Source organism: Haliotis rufescens, unplaced genomic scaffold (assembly GCF_023055435.1).
Source record: "Haliotis rufescens isolate VD_foot unplaced genomic scaffold, xgHalRufe1.0.p SCAF_5, whole genome shotgun sequence".
Taxonomy (NCBI): Eukaryota; Metazoa; Mollusca; class Gastropoda; order Lepetellida; family Haliotidae; genus Haliotis; species Haliotis rufescens.
The window spans coordinates 12140358-12164438 of NW_025964223.1; the positions used below are offsets into that span (position 1 = coordinate 12140358).

The 24081-nt window shown below is 38.3% G+C and overlaps 1 protein-coding gene across 1 annotated transcript; it reads right to left on the reverse strand.

Moving 5' to 3' along the window:
• Positions 1–3170: 3170 nt before the first annotated feature.
• LOC124121728 (splicing factor YJU2-like) lies at positions 3171–16758 on the reverse strand. The gene is made up of 8 exons (XM_046484784.2): positions 16569–16758; positions 16062–16256; positions 15771–15871; positions 13238–13382; positions 12500–12631; positions 7749–7930; positions 7034–7166; positions 3171–5154 (listed from the first exon to the last, which is right to left on the reverse strand). Exons 2-8 carry the CDS (start codon positions 16083–16085, stop codon positions 4861–4863), a joined length of 1011 nt encoding a protein of 336 aa, XP_046340740.2. The 5' UTR covers positions 16086–16256; positions 16569–16758; the 3' UTR covers positions 3171–4860.
• Positions 16759–24081: the final 7323 nt, after the last annotated feature.

Below are 24081 nucleotides of genomic sequence, written 5' to 3' on the forward strand. Positions count from 1 at the left end.
TCCACGAAACTACTTCTTGTAGCATAATGGCTTAAATCTGACTTGTATGGCTACAAAATTGCATCTAGTCTATCTAAATGCACTGTATATTACTACATAGCCGTGACACGATGTAAAATAACTTCTGTCACGGGTGGAATGCAATTTCCCTACGTTCCACCGACTGTATCCTTGTGCGAGAGACTACTTCCGGTATGACGTCACTTTGTTGATAGTAAAAAATCTCAGGCTGGTTCGATCCGAGAGATGTGAGTTGTCATTCACATACATGTATTTTATATTTCTTGTATACTTTATTAACTGAATGAAATACTGATAGGAATAATTATATTCTTGTAATGTAATAAATGTTATTGTGTATTTCTTAATTGTGAAATTGTTCCTGATAACTTAACAACTGGTTGGAGGTATTGGGAGAGATCCACGATTTTGCTACCCAAAGCTCTACCCCAATACCCAACCCTTACAACCTCAATTACAATTCCTGTCACCCCCGTCATACTAAGAATAGTGTCCCTTACTCGTTAGCACATAGAATCTGCGCAATAGTATCTAATTCAGATCATGCACAATATAGACTCGATGAACTGAGGGAGTCACTACTAGAAAGAAACCACCCTAGAAAAATAGTAGAAGATGCAATAAACAAGGCTAAATCACAAAACCGCTGTGATCTTTTAAAACCTAAAGATAAACTTAAAGAGAGTGTTCTCCCATTTGTTACAACCTTTAATCCCCCAAACCCGGAAATATTTGGAAGTGTTCGGAAGACACTGTATTTTTTTAAATTAGTGTAAAGAACTAAAACAAAAAATGTCACTAAATAAATTTATTAAAAGTAAAAGGCAGAGCCAAAATCTGAAACAGATTCTTACTAGGGCTTCTTTCTCAAAAGGAAAAGAATGTAAAACAGTACAAAGTGTAACAGAGCTAATTGTGGTTCTTGCCCTCATGTTTTACAATGTTGTTCTTTTACATTCAAAGACGGAAAAACTTTCTATGCCCATGAAAATATGAATTGTGCTTCGAAAAACTGGATTTATGTCATACAGTGTGCTGTATGCAAAGCTGAATACATTGGACAGACGGGACACCCTTAGAGCGAGAGTGAGCATCCACCGACAACAAATAAGGGACCCCTCTTATCGGGGTATCCCACTCAGTCAACCCATTGATCAATGTAAATGATTTACTTTGTAAATGATGATGTAAGCAGCGTTAGAAATTGGTCCTGTAGTCCTTGTCAAACTGACCAATAGTTAAGGCATCATATGGAGTAGAAATTTGCCATTTTTAAGGGTTTTGCTATATGGTATCATTATAAGAACTAGTGGACTAAAAATGTTAATTTCTACTGCTGTGTAAGGGAGATATCTCTCATTCTGGAAGTACTTGTGTTAATATGAAAACTCATATTGGTGAAGTTGACAGTTGTAAATATAGAATAATTTGATTGTGTTGTGCATTGTCCTAGTTTTTCAGGAATGATTGTGTGTGTGGAGAAGATCAGTTGTCAGTTATAAAATGGATGCCAACAAAAAACAATGTTTGCTTGAAGCAACGAGTTCTATTATCAATCAATAAGTTATGCTTTTGGATTAATTGGGTTATGCAACCATAGTTATTGAGCATGAAGTATTTCATATGGTTCAACCTTGTCACTGCTGTTTTATTTAACATGTGGTCATGTTCTTTAGAGGAAGGTGTAATGCAAAGTTATATTTTGGGCCATATTTTCTAGTGGCCTACATGTTATGCAGTTACCTCCCTTTGCATTCCACACACTACAACTTGGATTCCTTACATTCCATGTTGTTTATGTATATAGATTCTATGCAATTGTGATGTAATTGTGTGACGTAAACAATCAGATTCTTAGGCATGTTTCTTTCCAAATAACACTCCTTTAGAATTACCAAATTACATTCAAGTAAACATATGTTGTAACATTCCAAGCATGCCTACCTAGGCTGAGTGGCACTGTTTGAGTTTGAATAGGGCATCATGACCTATGACATCCAAAAAAGCTGACCCTGCCTTAACTAGGACATAAACCTCACAAGGCAGGTTCACTTCTTCCATTCAATCTCCCATTCACAGTGACTTCCATTATTTAGATTCAAGAATGATTCAAAATAAGGAAAAACATGAAAAATCTTATTTATTCATTGTTTATTATGAAACCGGGCCCTTCCATTCAAAACAATGGATTCAACAAAAGATGGGGGGGATAATCAAATACAATCATTCATAAATAAATGGAATTAAAATACAAATTTTACTTTTCGGGTGACGATCATGATGATTATGAAGATGTCATTACAGATTTGTTAACTTGTATCATGAAATTCATGACATCAGTTAAAATGTAATATGGCCCCACCAACTGTAGATACTGCTAGTGCTGAAGGGAGGTTCGTTATTGGAAACAAAAAAATCAACCCTAAGTTCTCACTATGAAAAATCACTGAAGATATAATCTGTTGTCATGAATTTCTGCAGTAATACATTCACTGGTCCTAGAATGGTCCAGCATAACTGCTTACAGTTTACTCTGGTTGTAATTAATATACTCCACTGTCAACAACTTGTTAAACATCTGCATCGTGCATCTTCCTACAGTGGCAATTAAAAACTTAAAAAGTCAAATCAGTGAGTTGCGTTGAACACCAAATGCACTTTGTACAGTATTCAGTTACATTATGGCATGTCAGCCTAATGTGTGAGGAGAGCGTGAATTGATCTCACCAATGTCTCCGAACCAAAGACAATACAATGATCAATATTAGCGAATGAAACCATAATGGCATGCCTGAGGAACCTAACTAAAAGACATTATAGCTAAAATGGATAGAATTATCATTTAACCGCCAGCACGTTATCAGAAATGAGCGGGCCACTGTAACTTGATAATGCCCTCATATTGCTTGACGATGGGCCATTATCAAGCCTGTTTTTAGGTGACGTCATAGGGTAGAGAAAGTGACGTCACGTATTAAAGTGACATCATCTGGTTTGTTCTATGACGTTTCCATATTTGTAAAATGGGGTCAGTGACATTCGTGTTGATTGCAGTAAATGTTTCTTTTTATTTGATAACAAATTCCATTCATTTTAGCTTTAATAACGGTAACGCTCTTTTTCAGGGCATTATCATTTGCAGAAACCCTCGGTCTTTTCAACTGCCCTCCTTCGTCGGGCAGTTAAGGGAAGACCTCAGGCTTCTGCAAATGATGATGCCCTGAAAAATAGCGTTACCCTTATAATAACATTAGGAACCCAGTCTGTGATGGAAGAAAGGAATTAGCTGATGTTCATTCCATTAGCCAAAACATAGGCAAGTTAAGGGTATTCTAGGTCAGACAGACAATGGCTTGTTTAGAACTACGAGTCCTGAAAAATTTAGGTGTTTTTAAACACCCAGCACATAAAAGGACAAAATTCTAAACATCTGACATTTTGTGAGACTGCCAGTCCTCATTTGATGTTTGTGATGTGTAAAACAGTTTTATATCATAATGTGTATCTTTAAAGAAACTAGTGCACTCTTTGAACCTGAATATTTTAAACAAATCATACATTCATAATAAAGGACTGCTGACAAAATGTCAGCTGATTGAAATAGTTAGGAATTGTTTAAATTGGAACCTGGTTCTGTACAACCCATTTACATAAGATTATTATTTATGATACATATGGAATCTCAGATTCAAATTCATGACTGTGTGACTGATGATATCAAGTTCATGATCTAAGTTGTTTGCCAGTAGTCACTATTAATGAATCTACAAAATTATAAACTTTTAGGACCTGTACAACATGTGTAATTTCTTTGTACAAATATAATCATATATATATATGTCTGTACAACAAGATTATGAATTTTTTTTTTGTATAATTGAAACAAGAAACATGAATGAACTGTTTCTCATTTCATTTCCACAGACAGCAAGCAAGTGCCAGCAGAAATGTGTCTCAAATATGGACAAACATTTAAGCAAAATATCATGTTTATCTAATTGCTATCAGTACTTTACAAATGTAACTGAAGTATCACCTCACCTGCACATGTTGCAAGACAACCTCAGGAGAAGGCTTTTGACAAAGACTGATGCATACTCTTACTATGTACTAGTCTCAATTTATTCTTTATGAAAACTGACAACATCCTAAACATTAATGAAAATCCATAAAAACGAACAGTTAATTAGGTATCATTGCATAAAATGAGAAGTCCCCAAAAAGGCTGAGTCAATCGTCAGATCATCTCAAACTTATTTATCTTTGCAGTATTGTCTGTAGATTTTAGTCTTTGACTAGTATACATATACGAGTATCAGCCAAATTTCCTAAGACAGAAAGACATTCTATTTGACTCTGGTTTGGACTAGTGGCTGTAAGTCATAGACTGAGAAGGTGTCAACTCCTGCACATCAGTTTTCCCAAACAATTGCTTGCTGTCTGTGTAGTATGCAAGGTAATGCTCTGTTCTCAACAGACCATGGTTTAATGTAAATGTTAAATGTTAAAAGTTAGTTCATAGATATAATCAGATCTTGTGAGTGAGAGACTCCTTTCAAGATGGTGAAATTGAATGCGATGACATGCTGGACGCCACCATCTGTGATCGCATTCAATGTCGCCAGGATAACATATAGCTGGTAAGTGATGTCTGAAGGTTTTTGACGTAGTTAGTCGTTAGTCTGGTTGAGAGTGCTGCTGTGTGATCATACATGTCTTGTTATCAAACATATAACCAAATAAACTTCAAAACAACCTGGAGTCAAAATATCAGGGTTGTGTGATTTGGGCCCTATTCCAATCTAACATAACACATGAACAGTGAACATGTTGAACCTCTTACTCAGACACTTCTTCACTATCACTTCCTGAATAATTTCCCAGCATGCTCAAACCAGATAAAACAGGTTTTGACTGCTTCTTTGGCTCAGTGTCTTTCGAACTTGAGTTGTCCTTATTAGGCACAGCTTGTGACTGGCTTGTTGTATTGTTGGTAACAGTAGAGCTGGACTTTGCAGCAGGCTTTTTCTTCACGACTAGGTTAGCTAGACTGTTTTTGGATGACAGAGATCCAACACTTCTTTGCCAGCTTTCTTGCTTCTTTGTCTCTTCTTTCTTCTTCTCTGGGTTCACCTGTATAAGAAGTAATAACATTGTTATTGCAACAGTCCTTGCCCAAAACCTTTTAGGCTACTACAGGTACTAGCCTGAACTTGGCTTTCAGCATCATTACTTAAGTTAACTCTTTCATCCCTGGCTGCCCCAGAGTTATGTCCCTTGAAACACTGCAGTCCCTCACTCTGACAAGGCCTGTACACTGGCCTCCCTGGCAGTATTATTGGAAAATCACTTTTTGATGCACTTTTTCTACCAGAAACATGCTTTTAATATATACTTATCATATACCATTGTAAAGAGGATTAAGTATACTGTAATATCCTTTGTTGTTATTGTCTCTAACTTTTGTTATTTTCCAATTACAGGTGTTTACAGGTGTTATAGTCTGAACTAATATATCTGAGCTTACCGGTAGCTAAGGTCGCAGACTGTTATATAGAGGTTATCACGCGAGTGTGTTTGGGGATGGTAAATATCCTGCATTAGGAATAAACATTTTATTTAGCGAGCCTTGGCGAGCTAAATACATAGTGTTTATTCCTAATACAGGATATTTACCATCCCCAAACACACAAGCGTGATAACCTCTTTATCATGTAATGTCATTCTTTAATTCTGTGCTTCAAAATCGCTTTCCCTCTCTCACAAATATTACCGAAACATTGCGAGTTTTCCTGGAATGCGCGCATTAATATTTATTATGTCACAGGGTAAGTGATGTGTCAGCCGGACAGTGACAGTAGCCAATATAGTTCCAACTGAAATCTGTTTCTTATACAGTGTCGAAGCAACATATACGCAAAACAATTGATTTTAATTGCCTTTCACAGCAATCCATCTGTCTGTCCGCTAGAGTAACTGCCCTTTGTCAAAGGGAAGCTACTCTAACCCTAGTCTATGAGACGTCACGACCACGGTCAGACGTTGTTGATAGTCGGTCTGTCCTATCATAACGCTAAGAAGTGTAGTCAGATGTATACACAGCGACAAAACGAAACAAGGTAACAATTCAAACATATTTCGGCCAAATCCATCTCTTTTAATTTGTGGAGGTTTCAAGCCGCAGATGTCTACAAGCACAGATATGGCTCCTGATCCCGCTTGGCTAGGCCTCGTGCCCTCGTCAAATTGTTTCGAAATTTATATCTCCAAAGTTGCCAAAACTTATAAAATGCCTTAGCTACGTCATATTTAGACACTGATTTTCAGTATATTAGACTGTTCTTTTGATAATGATAGCAATTATCCCTGTAGTTTATCCAGATTCCCAATGGTTAATTATGACTCGATCGCCGAATGACGAGGGCGACGCCATGTTTGTTTATAAACAGTGAAAATAGTCGCTACTTGACCTTTGATATTTGCATCTCTATCCGCATATTACCCCAACGGATATCGTTTTTATACATTGGCTTTATCCTGCCAAGAAACCTACCCATTATATGATAAATAAATTTATTTCATTTGAGTCAGACAGATAAAGGTTCCTAAGTGAACAAAAATTGCCAGTCAGGTTTTGTTATGTATAATTGATAATAAATACTTCAATTTCATAATCTGACTTGAATCTTTTGAAAGACCATTTATGAATATTCAATACAACTGTAAAAATGCTCTTAGGATGTTCTTAAGCAACTAAAGATTTCACGATTGTGGCAGGTCACAACGGACTGGCAAATTGATGCAGACTACCAAGTATTCTTTTATGCATTTGTTATCCTAAATAACAAACTTTCACAAATTGAGCGTTATGTTATCATGGTTACTGTCACAAGATCACAGAGATTGAAAAGTCGAGAGGATTGCCTATCTCTGCAACAAAGCTTACTAAGCTTATCCAGATATTCTGTATGTAACAAACTGTGACAAATACTGTCATTATCTGTAACCCCACCTCAGCAAATATATCAGTAGGTCTCTCTGGGGGAGGTTGCTTCTTGACAGGCGGGGCATCACAGCTGTCTTCATCACTGTCAGTGTCCGCCAATCTCTTCACTGCCTCACCATCTTTCTCTCCAAATATAGACCTGCAAGACAGTGAGTGGAAACATTACACACAAGATGACAAAAATAAGAGAACAAGAAAATTGATCATTTCATAAGTAAGTGCGAGGTAAACGCCACCTTTAACAGTAGTTATCAGCTTCATGTGTGAGGAAAGCCTGAACATGCTGAAGTGATGCAGGGTTAAGATGTTTACCACTTGGTGAAACCCACGAGCATGGGCATGATACTGACAGTGACAAACCAAATGTTACGTCACCTGAGACAACTGGGCTAACCATGCAGTTTAAGTGTGCAGACTAGGCACTGTTCAATGCTGTATGGCTGTTATGAAGAAGATATGACAGTTTTAGTATTTTTGAATACCAATAGATACTCAAAAACACAGCACCACAGAAATCAAATGATCTGGTCTAGGTAATCCAGTGACTGAAAGCATGAGCAACCAACCACTCTATTGGGCTGCAATCAGCAAAGTCACATTGCTTGACCACCCAATCAAAATTCTCGTCAGCTCTTACAACTACCATAAGGTACTGGGGACCTAATCTGATTCTAGAATACCCCCAAGTGTATAGTCATGGTGGCAGTGAGTCACAACTCACTCTATAATCTTCTCATCCTCCTCATCTTGCAATCTCGCCAAAAGTTCTTCATACTTCTGATGGACTTCTATCATCTGTTCATGGTCGAGGTTAGCTTTCTTTGAGTTGATCTCTTTCAGCTCCTCTAGTTTATCCAGCTCTTCTATTTCATTCCTGCTGGCTTTTGTCCTGTTCTCCAGCACCTAGTTATTAATTAACATGATTCATTATCAATTATTGCTTTTATCAGAAAAAGTAGGTCTGTAGCTCTATCTTGTACCAGTACAGTACATGTTTATTTTTGTTTAGGGTTGAAACAATACATTGGTTCACCAGTGCATCATGAGTATTAATAAGACGATACAATACAGGATACATTTTCTTTTGCATCAATACGAGATGATACACTAGTCCAAAATTACCCCCTAACGTTTTCGTCAATCAAATACTGCAAAATGTGTTTATATAATAGCGTGTCAAGTTCACTACTTAAAATGAGCATTTCAGATTAAATGCAATGTTTTAATACTTACCCAACGCTACATAGTGCAATGCTTTAGCTTCTCTACGTTTTACAAACAGACAGTACTTGAACAGATAAATGATTGAAACAGACTATAGCCCATGCCCGACACTTAAGAGTTATTCCGTGTTGACCCGTACTCCCTCATATTCTTCACTGTATGACAGCAGGCGTCCAGAGTCCAGGGGGGCATAAAGGTGTAGCGTCAGGTAAATATAAAAAACACTGCATTTATTTCGAAATGCTCATGTTTTACCTTATCTTTCGCTACTTAGTACGCCAGTCAAGCTGAGGAAGCACCGTGAAAGCATTAGGCGGCAGCGAGGTAGCGATGCCAATCTCTTCAGGCTAGGGGATATGACGCAGGTCAAGCCTTCTTGGAAAAGAACGGTGGTTTGAAGGAGAGAAAAAACCAAAGGGCAAAAACAGGTGTTCCGCATCTGACCAGAGAGAGAAAGGCCTGCTCCAGCAGAGACACCAACAATAGGAGAAATCTCTGAAGGGGACATAGTTGAAGGCGACCCCTGGATGTACAATCTTGAGGTCAATAGCCTGAGGAGGGTCAGCCATTGGATGGAGGTCAAGGGGTAGACAAAGTGCTTGGTGGACCTCGAACTTGGTAGCCTTGAACCATCCACCCCAGCCAATAGAGCAGTTGAAGGGTGATATCTCTCTACCGAGTCAGAACCTGTAGGCAGACATGACTGGGAATGCCTTCATCGATGTACACGTTGAATCTTCTTCCAGTGCAGGAATGCAATGATGGGCTTGGTGATGCGTGTGAATAACCACTGTGCCGTGGAACTTCAAATAGGAGTGCCGGCCCCCAAAAGATGAGCCAGAGGAAGCATTGATGAGCTACATAGATGGGGATATGCAGGTAAGTATCCTGACTGACAAGATCAAGCTCCTTCCCAGCGTGTGACACCTTCGTTACACTCTCGGTAACATCGCTGCCACCAGTGTGGGCGCGGCCATAACAAGAATCTTGAAATTTGCCCTCTAACCCCAAATGTAGTAACGTTTATACTTTCGTTTTTGTCTTTTGGAATGCCATCATATTTCATTTTGAAAAGGTTTACGACTGACCATGTTTTCCAGATGAATTTACTTTGTTGTTTGTAAAATCAGATTGGTTCGAGATTTCAGACTAACGGAAAATCAACCAACTTCTCCCTTACATTCTTACTATATCAATAACAAGATAGTTTTAATGAAATAGAAATTCAAATTGACAAGCAAAGAACAGTTACTTAGCAGCGGTAAGTGTATTCGGCGTCACGACAGTCATCACTTGTTTGTAAACATGATGGTCATTTGGTTGCGAGTTCAACTCCAAGCATGGTTGGGGCCACCTATCACAGTGGGGAGTTTTGACTGGTGGCAGTTACAATATAGAGAGCTCCCCGAACGGGCTATCGCTGTGAGGAGCTCGTGACAAGATGGTCCAAGGGAGAGCATCTGGAAATGCGGTGATGCAGTGTTGATTGAATAGCACCAGGTTGTGAGTCATCCGCAACTTGGAGAGACCCTTCTTGGGGATAAGGGAGAATAAATAAAACTCCTGCATGAGAGGACAAACAGCACGAATCTGCAGGCGATACGAGTGACAAAGGGATGCTGCAGTAACTGCCAATTCCTCTAATAAGTTTGGAGTAACATCGGCAACTGACTGGTCCCTTGGAGAACATCCCCAGAATCTGAGACCCTATGCTCCACCTGGTGGGAAGGCACCTTGCCCAAGCAAAGCGCAGGGGTGATGATCAACAAGCCAAGTGGCATATCTGCAGGTGTAAATTTCCTGTCAGGGGACAACTCATTATAATCGGGGATGAAATTCTGATCGTCATCTGTTTGGCAGCGAGTAGTGTGGCGACAATCAGGTGAAGCGTCAGACTGACTTTGCCTATCTGGAGAGACGTGCTGAGTGTCTGAAAATCTGTGTGCAACATAGGAACAAGGCACCTGGTACCAAGTGCCTGGTCACCAGAAGGGGAGGAGGCGATGTACTGAGTAGGCGATCGGACACGATGTTAACAATCAGAAGCACAAGGTGATGTCACGGCCTGGCAATAGCTGGTGATTTTCATCAGGGCGATAATTAGGTTATGCGAACAGTGATGGGAAACCGACAAAGTGTCCAACAAAGCATGGGAAAGACAATTCGGCGGCAAAGCTACGTCATCAGGTCTATGTTAAAGCAGTTGTTCCCAAAAGGCATGGATGGATGCTGGATTAAAAAAATCCACCAGAGCGGAGGGGGTCAAATGGGAAAGAAGACCAGTAGACACCGGCTTCAATGGATAGGAGGTCACTGAAGTCATAGCAGGAGGTGAGGGGGAGAGGTTGGCAACGGAGGACCTGGCATCATCTTCCGTTGCGCAAGTTTTTTCGAGCACTTAAAGGGGAAGTGTACACGCAAAAATCACTTTCTTTCTTTTTCTAAACAAAACGCAATTTTAGAATTAATTAGTATCTGTGTTTGAAAATATACACTCATTTTTTTCACAGTGAAAGTAGGAAGCTCACAATAGTGTGAAAATGATATGCCGTTATGAGGCCTTCGTTTTTCGAGCTAAACAGGCCTGAGTTATCCCCCTTAGATTATGACGTAATTGGTGCCAATTCAACTGGGTCCCTGTCTATTCTCAACGCAAAAGATATCAAGTACCAGTTTGCGGTAAAACAACATGGCCTACGACACACTCCGGCGCAGTGGTGACTCAGCACAACACTATGCTGGCTGGCATCTGAGACGCTAGAATCACACACCTAGACCTACACCACGTGAAGCGGCTCTAACAAAGCATGATGACGTCATAATGTTTATCAATTGGCACCAATGATGTCATATTGCAAGGGGCATAAGCCATGGTGTTTTTGTTGTGGAAATAGAACACTTGGTAAATGTGAAAAATATAAATCGTTTTAATGCGAAAAATATGTTAATTAATTGTGATATTTTTATATTTTTGTCTATGACACTTCTAGGTTAACACTTTAAATGTGGTAAAAGTACAAGAAAATTAGGTTAATTTCCGTGTGAACTTTCCCTTTAACAAAAGCCTTTCTATAAGATGCAAATTCTTCAGTTGTTATAACAGAGCAAACAGAGCATCAATTGTGAAAGAACACATCTGCCGGCACTAAGGGCAAATATTATGTGGTTCTTTCTCTGACTTGAGATGTTAGCACAAAGTGCGATGCATAGAACACATTCTGCAAAAAATGTGAACTGAGCATAAGATTACCAGTATAAAATGTTAAAGCAGAACAATTGAGAACATGTTACTGGAAAAAACATCGCAACACAACAACAGTGTGGAGAGTGCCTGGTAGACAACAAAAACATATATATTACTCAGATAATAGGAAATGTGACAACAGAAAGTCATTTACATGGAAATAAATGACAGATTCACCAAAAGTTTATAAAACTATAGCAAAAATGACATTAACACGCACGTCAGAGGGCACGGACTATAGTCTGTTTCAACTGTCTCTGTTCAAGTATTGACTGTTACAGGTAGGGAAGCAAAAGCACTATGTAGCGTCAAGTAATTAAGGTAAAACATACCAACTGCGAACATGTGTCTACAGCTAGCTTTTCCTTTTGAGTCTGCTCTAAAAAAATTTGTAACCAAGACTTTTCCTTGTAACTTGACGTAAACATGCATATTGCAATATGTATAGTATCAAGATCTATGTATCGTATCATGACCTTGCACCGCTATTTGTGTTGTTCTTTAACACCGTAGTCAACGATATTTTATGTATATGATGGTGGCCTGTTAAAAAAAACAGTGACTGCTAAGGGACTGCCACTCAAAGAAGTTGGACTGCTAAGAGCTTCAGGGTTTCAGGGTTCATTTTCTAGTACAATGACTTTGTCATTTATGTCCTGATGATTGTTTTCAAATTTGGTCATGATATCATGGATATAGAAGCAAGTTCAATCAAAAATTGAAAAGATTGAAATCATTGTTAGAAAACTGTTCTAAACAATGATAAATTAAAACATCTTCTTTCATAATATCACACATCAAGTAAAAGTATTTATATAAAACTCAGAAGGTAATCAATACAGAGAGGGGTTGCTATATGAACAACTGACAAAGTATATCTTGATGCACCAAGATTATATCATGTATGAAACTTGGAAATTAAATGTTTTGTACTTTTAAGGTAAATAATGCATTTCACAACAATACTGTATCATGATCCACCAGCGTACAACACAAGAACATACCTTCATTGGGTTCATCTCCTCGTCCTCTTTCTCCTTCTGTTCAGCAGCAGCCATCTTTTGTGCCAACTTCTCCGCCTCGAACAGCCGAGCAGCTCCAGCTTCCAGGGCATAGTCAGTGTTCTCCAAGTCAGTCTATCAACAGAAACAACAATTAGGCCTTGTGGTGTGAAACATCAAGCTTTTGAAGCTTGCCAACAATTTCAAACTTCAACACAACTCAGTATAAATGATGTTTTTTCTGTATTTCTAATTTACAATCCTTTGAATTTACTGTGACTTCAGCAAGGAAAGAAGCAACTTCGCTAATAGTCCAAAGTCTGTGTCCATAAATCTATTAGTAAACTCAGGTTACCATGATTACAACTGCCTATTTACATTAACACTAACATCTGAGAATGATGTTCCGGATAGCATGTATAGAAGAGCTAACATTCAATAGTTTTGGGGTATATACTGGATAAGTGATCGAAATTAAGCAGGAAATCAAGGGGTTCTTGTCTTTCCCATTCTCGCCATTCCCATATAAATGTTAAAAGTTTAACATAAAATTATGAAGTTAAACGAGACTTACCCATCCCTAGCAATTAAGGTTTAACTTTTGAAATCAGAACTGGTGAAAAATTGACAGGACCAGTGGTAATTCATTGCTATGTCTGTATGAAGGACATTCAAAAATGTTTGTGGAAAGATTGTGGGGTTATCCCTGTTCTTAGCATGCTAAGATAGAGGACATCTTACCTTGAAAGCAATCTCAGCTACACATCTGGGACACTTGATGTAAAACCGGAAAATTCTTAGACCAAGATAAAATTCATCATCCACATTTTCTTTGCGAGAATTGAACTTCTTGCCTTTGTAGATGTATTCTCCACAGGTATTGCATCTGTCAAGAAAAACAGTTCCACAATCAACACTTTTTCCACACATCAACATGTTTACTAAACATGCTAAACAGAAAAACAACATAAAAAACAACAATGCTACTGCTAGAATTTATCATGATTAAGGAGATACCCGGAATCCTGGTGCAAGTTGAGGTGAACTGGAACAGTATTTGAATCTTGGGATCTCTGAATCTTTTAACTCTTAACAATGCTTAATTTTAGCATGATCTAGTAGGTTTAGTGAGTGAGTTGGGTTCAACGCTGTTTTAAACAGTGTTCCAGTTATATCACGGTGTGTCTGCATAATATGGGAGGAAAGTCTGAAGTGATACAGGTCTGACACGTTTACCACTTTACCATAGGCGAAAACCCATGAGCATGGTTATGGTGCTGAGAAATGTAGAAACATAACCAGGGCGAACTTGGATCTTAACCCACAATCACAGGCATCTGGGGTGCCCAAGGCACTTTAGATGACTGAGCAACCTGTGCCCCCGATCTAAGTACGGATAATTCAGGGCAATTATATGTCATTGACAAGGACCCCTTCCCTTAACTTTAATGTTTAATTTGGAACACTGTAAGTGTAACATTTGTGAGGTAAAATAAAACTCATTCATGCAGACCACTAATTTCCATTACACTAAATCAGAGGGCCAAATCACGCCATTCTTAAATAACCTTTCACAACATGCACAATGGGACCTTTGGTACCTTTTTAACTGTTAACCAAGTTATAATGTATATCATTAATCATCTTATTTAGAGTTTGAAATTAACTTCGCAAAAAGCTGAAGGGGTCTTTGGCATTGCCCGGTTGTTAAAGTTACAAATTAAAGGTGTCCCTTGATTAAATACTACTGTAGCAAAATGGATCAAGAAACTTTATTTCAAACACTGTTATTGAAAATGATGGATGCATCAAATCAAGTTATAAACAGAAACAACTCTTTGTAAAAAATAAAGGAAGTATTGTCCTTTACTGGGTGTACTTTTTTGGATTTCAATTAGCGCAGCGATCAGGATTACACCCACATTGTCACACTGAAGTTAAGCTAGGCTACTTACCATATTTGACGTGATAAGCGCAAAGCTCTAATATTTGCTAATATATTAGCTAGTGAACAATCCCAATTAGCCCCCTTCCGATTGATCAATGTACACAATACCTATTTATTCGTGTATAATACGCACTTGTGTGTAAATGCACTCCTTAATCACGGGCAATTAAATTCTGGAAAAATATATCTGTCATGTATAATACGCACAGACTTTACTTTTGTATCATTTCAGGCTGACAGCATAAACCACGAAATCTATAATCTTTCAACCCTTTCACCAAAATTTGTATTCTAATAAGAGCCCCCTATTTCTAATTTTGAGAGCACCCTGGGCGCTTATTACATCGAATACAGTAATCTAATTTTACCACTGGTTCTACCACAAATTATTAGTCCTTGTCGACCAAGTGATCAGCACCCAAACTGTTTACCTTTATTCATATGCGCAGTGGCCATTTTCTCTCCGAAACTCAAAATTTTAATAAAACTTGTACAGATTTACCACAAATTACATTAATTAGTTAAAAGGGATAGCTGAAACATACCATTACACAGAACTAACCGATCGAAAGGGGTGGCTAAACCTAAGGATGGTCGGAAAGGGGATCCAAGGGCTGAGGGTAATCTACCCTTACCCTAACAGTGTTCCCGTAATTACCAGTCTTTTACCGGTAAAATTAGGCTTGGATCGGTAATTCATGTGACTGCCAGTCCCTGTGGACAGGCAAAGAAAGTAAAGAAATCTTTGTTGTTGAACAAAACATTGGCTATATTCATATAAGTATATATTTCGAATGAAGTCAGCTTGTCTGTTACCATGAGGATTTCCGCTTGTCTATTTTTAGTGCAAGCAATTCACATTTCGCTTTGCTTCGAGGTTAACTATACATTTGTAGCAACTTTGGCTTGAAATATTAAAAAAAAAAGGAGAATAATGTGACTGAACTTTATGTAAATGACATGTAGATTTAACGAAGTTACTTCAGCATGTTCAGAGATGATGTCATTGCATTGAAAATGATGTTAAAAGAATTAAAACCAGGTAATTTTCATACTTTTTTTATTTGCTAAAAGTTTGGACTGACAAAAATTAGGGGGGAATGGTAATTTTTAGAGTTGCCAGTCCCGGTGGACTGGTAGTTTCAGAAGTAAACGGGAACACTGTAACATAACAAACCCATAGGATCGAAGATGCATGCGAGGTTTGTGCAGTTGTGAAGTGAGAGCCTCACTCGGCCATCTGAGCTGAGCCAGTTAGCGGTATATATATAAGCTGCATACGGTAAAATGCCAAAGTAAACTTTATATTTATATTGATAAGCATACCTCATGTTAAAAGGTGCCATGATACGAATGCTGAAGGTCCTATTTTTGGGCATCCGCATCTTGGGAATTTTCGATGGATCAAAATCCGGAGGGTAGTATTTCTGAAATCAAATAATAAGTAACAGGTTTACACAGGGATATTACTCAAACTTACTATCAAAACGTGAATAAAGGCCTACATATCTGACAGCGGCTAGCTGATACAAAAGTATTGTTCATCAATTTATAGTGTAGATCTATCACAAATTCCACAATACAAAATAAAGCACAGTAACGATTAGGCCTACTCACATTCAAAACTTTTCTTTCCGACATTTTGAGTAGTAGGGTGTAGCCTTTCCTCAAGTGCTGCTTGTTTCGAAGTGATTTCTTCGTTCAATAGGCCTACTGATGTTTAACTCTACGTTCACAAAATGTTCTTCGGAGTTCGTCTTCCTGTCGTCTGGTCGCCAGAGAAAGCGGAAGTGGAAATGCTGACACCGCCATCTGTCAAAGAAAGACAACTCTTGGTCAGTAAAAGTAAATTACGCGAGAAATCCAAATGTGAAATAGATTTTCGGTTTTCTCATCAGACTAGTTGAAATCAGAGACCATATAATAGATTATTATTATATGGTCTCTGTTGAAATATAGATAGATAGCGAGTGTGAAATATTTGCGTTTTTTAAAGCATATATTTCATTACCCTGCGTATAAATCATTTGCTAACATTTCAAGGTATTTTTTAAAATTTTATGTAGATCTTGGTGTAGGCCTACATGAGTCAAAGAATCAAATAAAGAACTTAAAAAAACGAACCTAACATTGTTTTCGTCCCGTGCTTAGCTGCTTCAGTTGCAAAACTGTGAGAGAAGATGCTGTGTAAATGTGGCATCCTCCTTATTTTGTTATCTCTGCTCTGTCCTTTTGATAACTGATTTCTGTCTGGTTACATGTGTTCCCGTGGTGGATGTACGAATTCCGTAGTAGATCCTGCCTAGCTATAACTGTTTGTTTTGCTGTCAGTGCGTGTTGCGTCATGACGTCATAGGTACAGTATTATTTGATGACGTCATATAACGTGCAAATTCCCCCAAAGTAGCAAGATTGCTTTTTAGGTACTTTTGAACTATATATTTTTGCGTTTCCAAGGCAACAACAACAACAACAATAATAAAAAGGGACATGAAACGGATCAGGCAAGTTAGGACCGTTGCCTATTCTTTTCACAGAAATTAAACAAGGATCTTAAATTTTACAAAGTGGAAATCTTTGTCTTATTTTTGCGCATGTTATTACGCAGGACATGTTTGAAGCTACACGTATTGACCTTTTTCACACTTCGCTACTTCCGGTTTGAAAGCGAGGCTTGGAGAGCAGAAGTTGAAGGCTGGATAGCACATGAAACAGATGAATTGATGCCTTCAAGATTGTTCTTAAGTAGCATGTAATGTTACACACTGTGATTAAATTTCCTTAAACGTCTCTATTTCAGAAGAATGTTGTTTTCTAAATAAGCAATATTTTGGGAGAAGGTGAATATGCATTGTTTATAAAAAATTTTATTGAAGTAGGAATATTATTACAATATTATTGAATTATTCATTTCAGGCCAGCGAGTCAACACAATGAAGTACTAGTATCTGGTGACGGATGTCTGGAGGAGCTTTCTGCTGACAGTAACACAATGGTTACAATGTGCGTCCTGTCAAAGGACGAGGAAGTCAAAAGCCATAATCTTTAATCAACAAATGTGCTTCCTGTCATATTTCACTTAAATAGGACGAGGAAGTGAAAAGCCTTATTCACTCACAAATCAACATGGCCAATATTTATCGGACACTGAAAAAGCACATTGTACCATTTGTTTACAAGCAAGAAACTTATTTTCTCCTGGAATCTAATTAGGTGCTTTTGACTGACAAAGACAACAGTCCATGTTAAGTTTTGAAAACTTATATTGTGAGAAATAAAGATATGACAATTTTGGTTTGTTTTTCTTTGTTAAATATGAGAAATCCAGATTGTTCCATCAACATAATTTGTACCGATACATATATTTTATCTTGGCTTGATTACCAATTGAAGTTGATTCCTTTATATCTTTTATTATTTTATCTGTACTCATATCTGATCAAGACATTTTCAAACTAATCAGGATAAATGTATTAGTAGCTTCCTTTTGATATACAATTACCTATCATCATACAGGATTAGGTGAGGGTGTTCAAGAAGTTGGTAGTTGTATCAATTCTTATATTTCTTCAATTTCAGACGGGGCGGTCGGGTAGCCTGGTGGTTAAAGCGTTCGCTCGTCACGCCGAAGACCCGGGTTCGATTCCCGACATGGGTACAATGTGTGAAGCCCATTTCTGGTGTCCCCCGCCGTGATGTTCCTGGAATATTGCTAAAAGCGGCGTAAAACCATACTCACTCACTCACTCAATTTCATACATTATTTATATGTATCAATTTTTAGTTTCCCTTTAACTTATTTTAAACAGTTCACACATTATTACTTTTGTCGTGCACGGTGCAATCTCAATCGGCAATAATCAGTTAAGTAAGTGATGTTTGAAAGTATCATCTGTCATTGTACACACTGAATAGAGTTATCGCCCCTTCTGAATATTTATTTTGACACACGAATTATTTTCATAATTAACATTGTAATATGTTAAAATGAAAATCTTAGCAGAAAAAGTGTCTTTTGTCAACTGGACTCATGGCAAAACGATAGTGCGTTGTGCAGCAAACACCCCTATGAAACGTGAAATAAACATGATCTCAATCTTGATCTAGAGTTCGCCAAGCCACGCATTGACTGAGCAATTTTGCAAAAGTACACTGACATGTTTCATGTTATGCGGTTTATTTACGATACAAAACTTCTGTCATTGAATGTACTGTCACATTGTATCTATATGCCGACGAGGTTATGATAAAACAATCTATTTCTGAAATACGTATCTCCAAATGCACCTTTCGATTCACTTCCGGGACCCTGACAGCAAAATGCTAATTCCAGTGTATTACAGGCATATTTTAGTTGGACCTCATGATTTAATGTGAAGTATCTTCTGTATTAGATACAGAGGATACCATTTTTTGTTTGTTTAAAATGTCCATCAGTGAAATGCACAACATGCTGTCTGTTCCCTATGAGCTGATGCGACTCTCACTGCATGGAGCTATGCTCTCCAAGCCTCGTTTTCGATCCAAGATGGCGAAAGTGTGAAAAAGGTCAATTGCGTCCAATAACTGCCCCCTCCCCCCGGCTGGGTACGGCACTGGTTCCAGCGTTGATAAATAAACGAAGCGTACGTACAAGAACTACGTGTACGAAGCATCAGGAGTCTTCTACAGAATCCCCTGCATGGACGGATACAGCTTTTTTGAAAAGGGGGGGTGCACAATTAAGATCTATTTATTGTCTTTGGTGGTAATTTATACAGAAATAAAGATATATTTTTTAAATAAAAGGGGGTGGGGGGTGGGGGTGCGCACGATCTGGTCATGAATACACTGTTAATTCTTGCATGAAGTTTGTTTTGTTTGTTTGTTTGATTGTTGTTTAACGCCGCACTCAGCAATATTCCAGCTATATGACGGCGGTCTGTAAATAATCGAGTCTGGACCAGACAATCCAGTGATTAATATCATGAGCATCGATCCACGCAAGTCAGCGAGCCTGACCACCCGATCCCGTTAGTCGCCTTTTACGACAAGCATAGTCGCCTTTTACGGCAAGTATGGGTTGCTGAAGACCTATTCTACCCCGGATCTTCACGGGTCCCTGCATGAAGTTTGATCTGTATTCAAACATATAAAAGTCAGAAGGAATGGGAACATTATAGTGACCTATAGTGTAACGATAGAGTTTTAGATGATTTTTGTCATTAAACAATATATCACATGACTAACCACGGGTCCGGGTAGTCCTGTAGGTACCCGGGTCTTGCTCAGGACCCACCCGACCCGAGTACCCGAGTACCAGGGTGGCCCAGTCGTCTAAGGCGCCGCGATTCGCTGTGCAGAGTTGCGTCCCTTGGGCACGCCAGAAACCTATGATTGTGGGTTCGAATCTCGGTTCGCCCCAATTATGTTTCTAGGTTTGTCAGCACCATACCCGTTCTCGTGGGTTTCACCGAAGTGGTAAACGTCTGAGACCTGCATCACTTCGGGCTTTCCTCCCACATTAAGCTGACACGCCGCGATATAACTGGAATAATGTTAAAAGCGGCGTTAAAACCCAACTTACTCACTTACACTCACTCCAGATTGAATGACAAAAAAATATATTTAAACGGTATGATATTTTTGCAATGTTTTGTACTGTACGACTAATAAAAGACAGTTTTTCTTTTCAGAATCTATCTACACCTCATAAACAAGAGGTTCACTTTTGGGATTTGCAGAAATAGCAGAAGAATCAGAGTTATTCAATCTTGTGTTATCGAGGTGATTCGTGAACGATATCCATCTGATGTATGTACTGTTTTTCTCTATGCTCACTAAAATAAACTTTTTTCATTGACATCTTGTTTTATGGTCTCTGACAACAATCAGCCTTAGCTGTTTCTTTTTATACGTTTCTGTAATACAGGGTGGCTGATGCTGGATGAGGTAGTTTTGGGCAAGGGCGAAGGCCGGGGGGAAAGACTGAAGAAAATGGCACAAGCACTGGCTAAATGCATAGTGACAACTTGTTAGTGCACTGGTTGACTATTTCAAAAGCACAGTTCTCTTGTTGTGTGAAGCACTGGCACAGTAATATTTAATGACTTGTAGCTCTGCATGAAAATAAAAACAACTTGCACACAATGAAAATGGATCTCAACACCAGGAATTTCTTCTGACACCGATGGGGCAGGATACTCTTACCTTTCGCAAACATCTGGTATCATCTCTATTTGATAATGATTCATTAACACATTTAGTCGGAATCGTTCAATCGACTCAGCCCCCGTCCCTCCCTACCCCCCTTAAATCGCATTCATAAGTGTACACCTTTTAACTTCAAAGCATCGTATTTTTTGTTTGTTAATGCAAAAATCATTAAAATTCAAAATAAGTTTAATTGCTGTACTCGTAAGGTATAAACATACACATGACATATATCTTACTTTTATTAACTCTCGCAAAAAGCATAACACAAACATCCCGAGATTTTATATACACTATACGAATCTTTACGAATTAATACAATATCCCCATCCAGAAGTGGCATAACATTTTTAAGAAATATTTATTAGAGAATAATTTGATTTCCTTTATTTCTTGCTTTTTAAAAAAGATTTACTATATTATTACATTTACCACTGTGTCCAGAAGTGGCCAAGATTTCTATTTTTAAGAGAAAAGTTTCAATATTATTTACACATATCACATCCTCTATCTCTCAAGGGATCTCATGTCAGTGATCGTAGGTACATGTATACCGAAATGAGAGCACTGGAGATATCGAGGGGACATATATCCCCACCTCGTGCATTTTTTGACAAGTTTTCCAGAATATCTTGTAACACTTTATAGTTAAACTAAACACTGTTCCCATATGCTGCTATATATTGTATATCATTCACATCATATATATTTTCTTGTTCTGTTTCATGAGAGGGCATCGGTAGGCCAGCCGTCCAAGACGCCGCAATTCGCTGAGCAAAGTAGCGTCCCTTTGGCACGCCAGCGTTGCAGGACCCACGTGAAACCCACGAGTAAGGAGCATTCGTCACGATTCGCCCCTTTCCGTAACCTGCTATTCGGCTTGTCCCGGAATAACACGAGTTGATCACGAATGGAGTAAGGAGCTGATAAAACAAGAAACATAATCGGGGCGAACCGAGATTTGAACCCACGATCATAGGTTTCTGGCGTGCCCAATGGACGCAACTCTGCATAACGAATTGCCGCGCCTAAGATTTGTTTGTCTTTTGTTTAACTCCGCTCTCAGCAATATTCTCTTCCTACAGAACTTTGTGCATGTCGCAGTATATTTGCATATATCATTATAAAACTGATGATTAATCCTAGCTCCTTTCCGTAAATCCAGCTTGTTTCCCCTTTTCGCCATATCTTCTGAGTGAGTTCGGTTTTACGCCGCTTTTAGGAATATTCCAACACTATCAAGGCGCCCGACAGCAGAAATGGGCTCCACACATTATACCCATGTGGGTGTGTTTGTTGTGTAACGCTGTTTAACGAAACATAATCGGTGCGAACCGGGATTCGAACCAACGATCATAGGTTTCTGGCATGCCTAAGGACCTCAGCACAGCTAATTGCGGCGCCTTAGATGACTGGGCCATCCATGCCCCTGAATGTGATAAAGATTGTTTGTTGTTTAAGGCCGCACTCAGCAATATTGAAGCTATATGACGACGGTCTGTAAATTATCGAGTCTGGACCAGAAAATCCAGTGACTGACATCGTGAACATCGATCTACGCAATTGGGATACGATGACGTGCATCAGCCAAGTCAGCTAGCCTGACCACCCTATCCCGTCAGTCACCTCTTACCACAAGCATGGGTTGCTGATGACCTATTCTAACCCAGCTATATGACGGCGGTCTGTCAATAATCGAGTCTTGACCAGACAATCCAGTGATTGACATCATGAGCATCGATGAACCCAGCGATTTGGTCTCTTTAAACTTGACTCACAATATATACATTCTAAGGGAACGACTATATGAATTTCTTTGATGGGCATCTTTGATATCTTATCTTGAAAATCAATAAATTTGCTCTTTTCGGCATAAATTTAAAAAATTTCAAACATGTTAGGGGTCATGTGGTTGCAAGTTCATTTCCTACCCTAGTCTTCATCGAACCAATATATTTTTACACAAAATTATTCAGCCACAGATTACTTTTCAAAAACTTTTGCAGGAATGTTTGATGGTTAAATAGACATAATCAAATCAAACGGTTCTTTCAAGAAGTTTCCATTACATAAAAAAAAAACTCGGTATACTCTCCTTTGTTTTTTTAATGGAATCAAGCTCGATTGTGAAAACTCCTTTAAATATTTAGGCTTAACATTTACCAGGTCTTTATCATGGGGTAAACATGTAAAGGATGCAGCGTTACAAGCAAAGACAGTGTTATTTGGAGTACTTAAATCTTTAGCAAAGCTGAAGCCGTTATCCTTTAATATTTTGTTTAAAATATTTGATACCAGAATCACTCCTGTAATGGTATATGGATCAGAAATATGGGGCTTGAGTCTTGACATTTGTAACGAAATTGAGAGCGTACTTGTAAACGATTTTTAGGAGTTCGAAACTCAACCTTAAACCTTGTTGTTCGAGGTGAATGTGGACGTTATCCGCTGTTTATTTATGCGTATAAAAAAGCTGTTAAATACTGGTGTAATATTTTGAAAATGCCAGACTCACGATATGTAAAAAAATGTTATAACATGCAACTTCAGGCGCTCCAAAATGGTAAAATTAATTGGGCTTCAAAAATTAGAAGTATTATTCAGGTGACAGGTTTTGGCCTTGTGTGGGAGCACAATGTATTACGAATATCCCCATGTTTATAAATGAATTTCTATGTAGATTAAAATCTTCATATGAACAAGACTGGCATGCAACTCTTTCCGAAAGCTCTAAATCATATAACTTTTCGTTGTATAAGCAAACGTTTGGCCTGGATATATATATTACTATTTTACCAAAAGAGAAATTTAGACATGCTCTGGCTAGATTACGGTGTAGTTCCCATCATCTTCGGATCGAATCTGGTAGACACAAAATGGAACCTAGAGTGGAATGAGTTTGCAAAGCATGTAAATAGAATGTTGAAGATGAGTACCATTTTATTCTAATATGCAAATGTTACTAGATTCTGAGGGCAGAATTCATACCAAGAAAATATTATGAATTCCCAACAAGGCAAAAGTTCAACATCCTAATGTCATCTGTCCATCGAGCAACTGTACAACATCTTTCTTTGTTCATGTTAAAGCCATGTATCTTAGACAATCATTGTTAAATTCATAAATGTGATCCTCGAACTTCCACTGTACACTTACCGTTTGTATCATGGGCCTATGGCCTACAATACACTTGAATAAAGACTACTACTCTCCTTTGTTAACTCTCAGTTAATACGTTTTTGCTCGTGTGGTACTTTATACATATTGTTCATAATATTTTGATAAATTGTTTTCATAATCATCATTTAAAATATATTAAAATGTTAAGGCGCTTGGCAACTCATGGTCGACCATTCACTGTATTACATCTCCATTCTATAATGATGAATACCGCTAAATATGATCAATTTTTATTACAAAATCATTTGCGAAATTTGGAACAAAA

Coding starts and splice junctions, on each gene's coding strand:
- LOC124121728 (XM_046484784.2), bottom strand. CDS start 16,085: ATGTCGGAAAGAAAAGTTTTGAAT. Junction 15,872..16,061: donor CGGAAAGAAAAGTTTTGAAT/GTGAGTAGGCCT, acceptor ATTTGATTTCAG/AAATACTACCCTCCGGATTT. Junction 7,167..7,748: donor GAGGATGAGAAGATTATAGA/GTGAGTTGTGAC, acceptor ACTGTCTTGCAG/GTCTATATTTGGAGAGAAAG.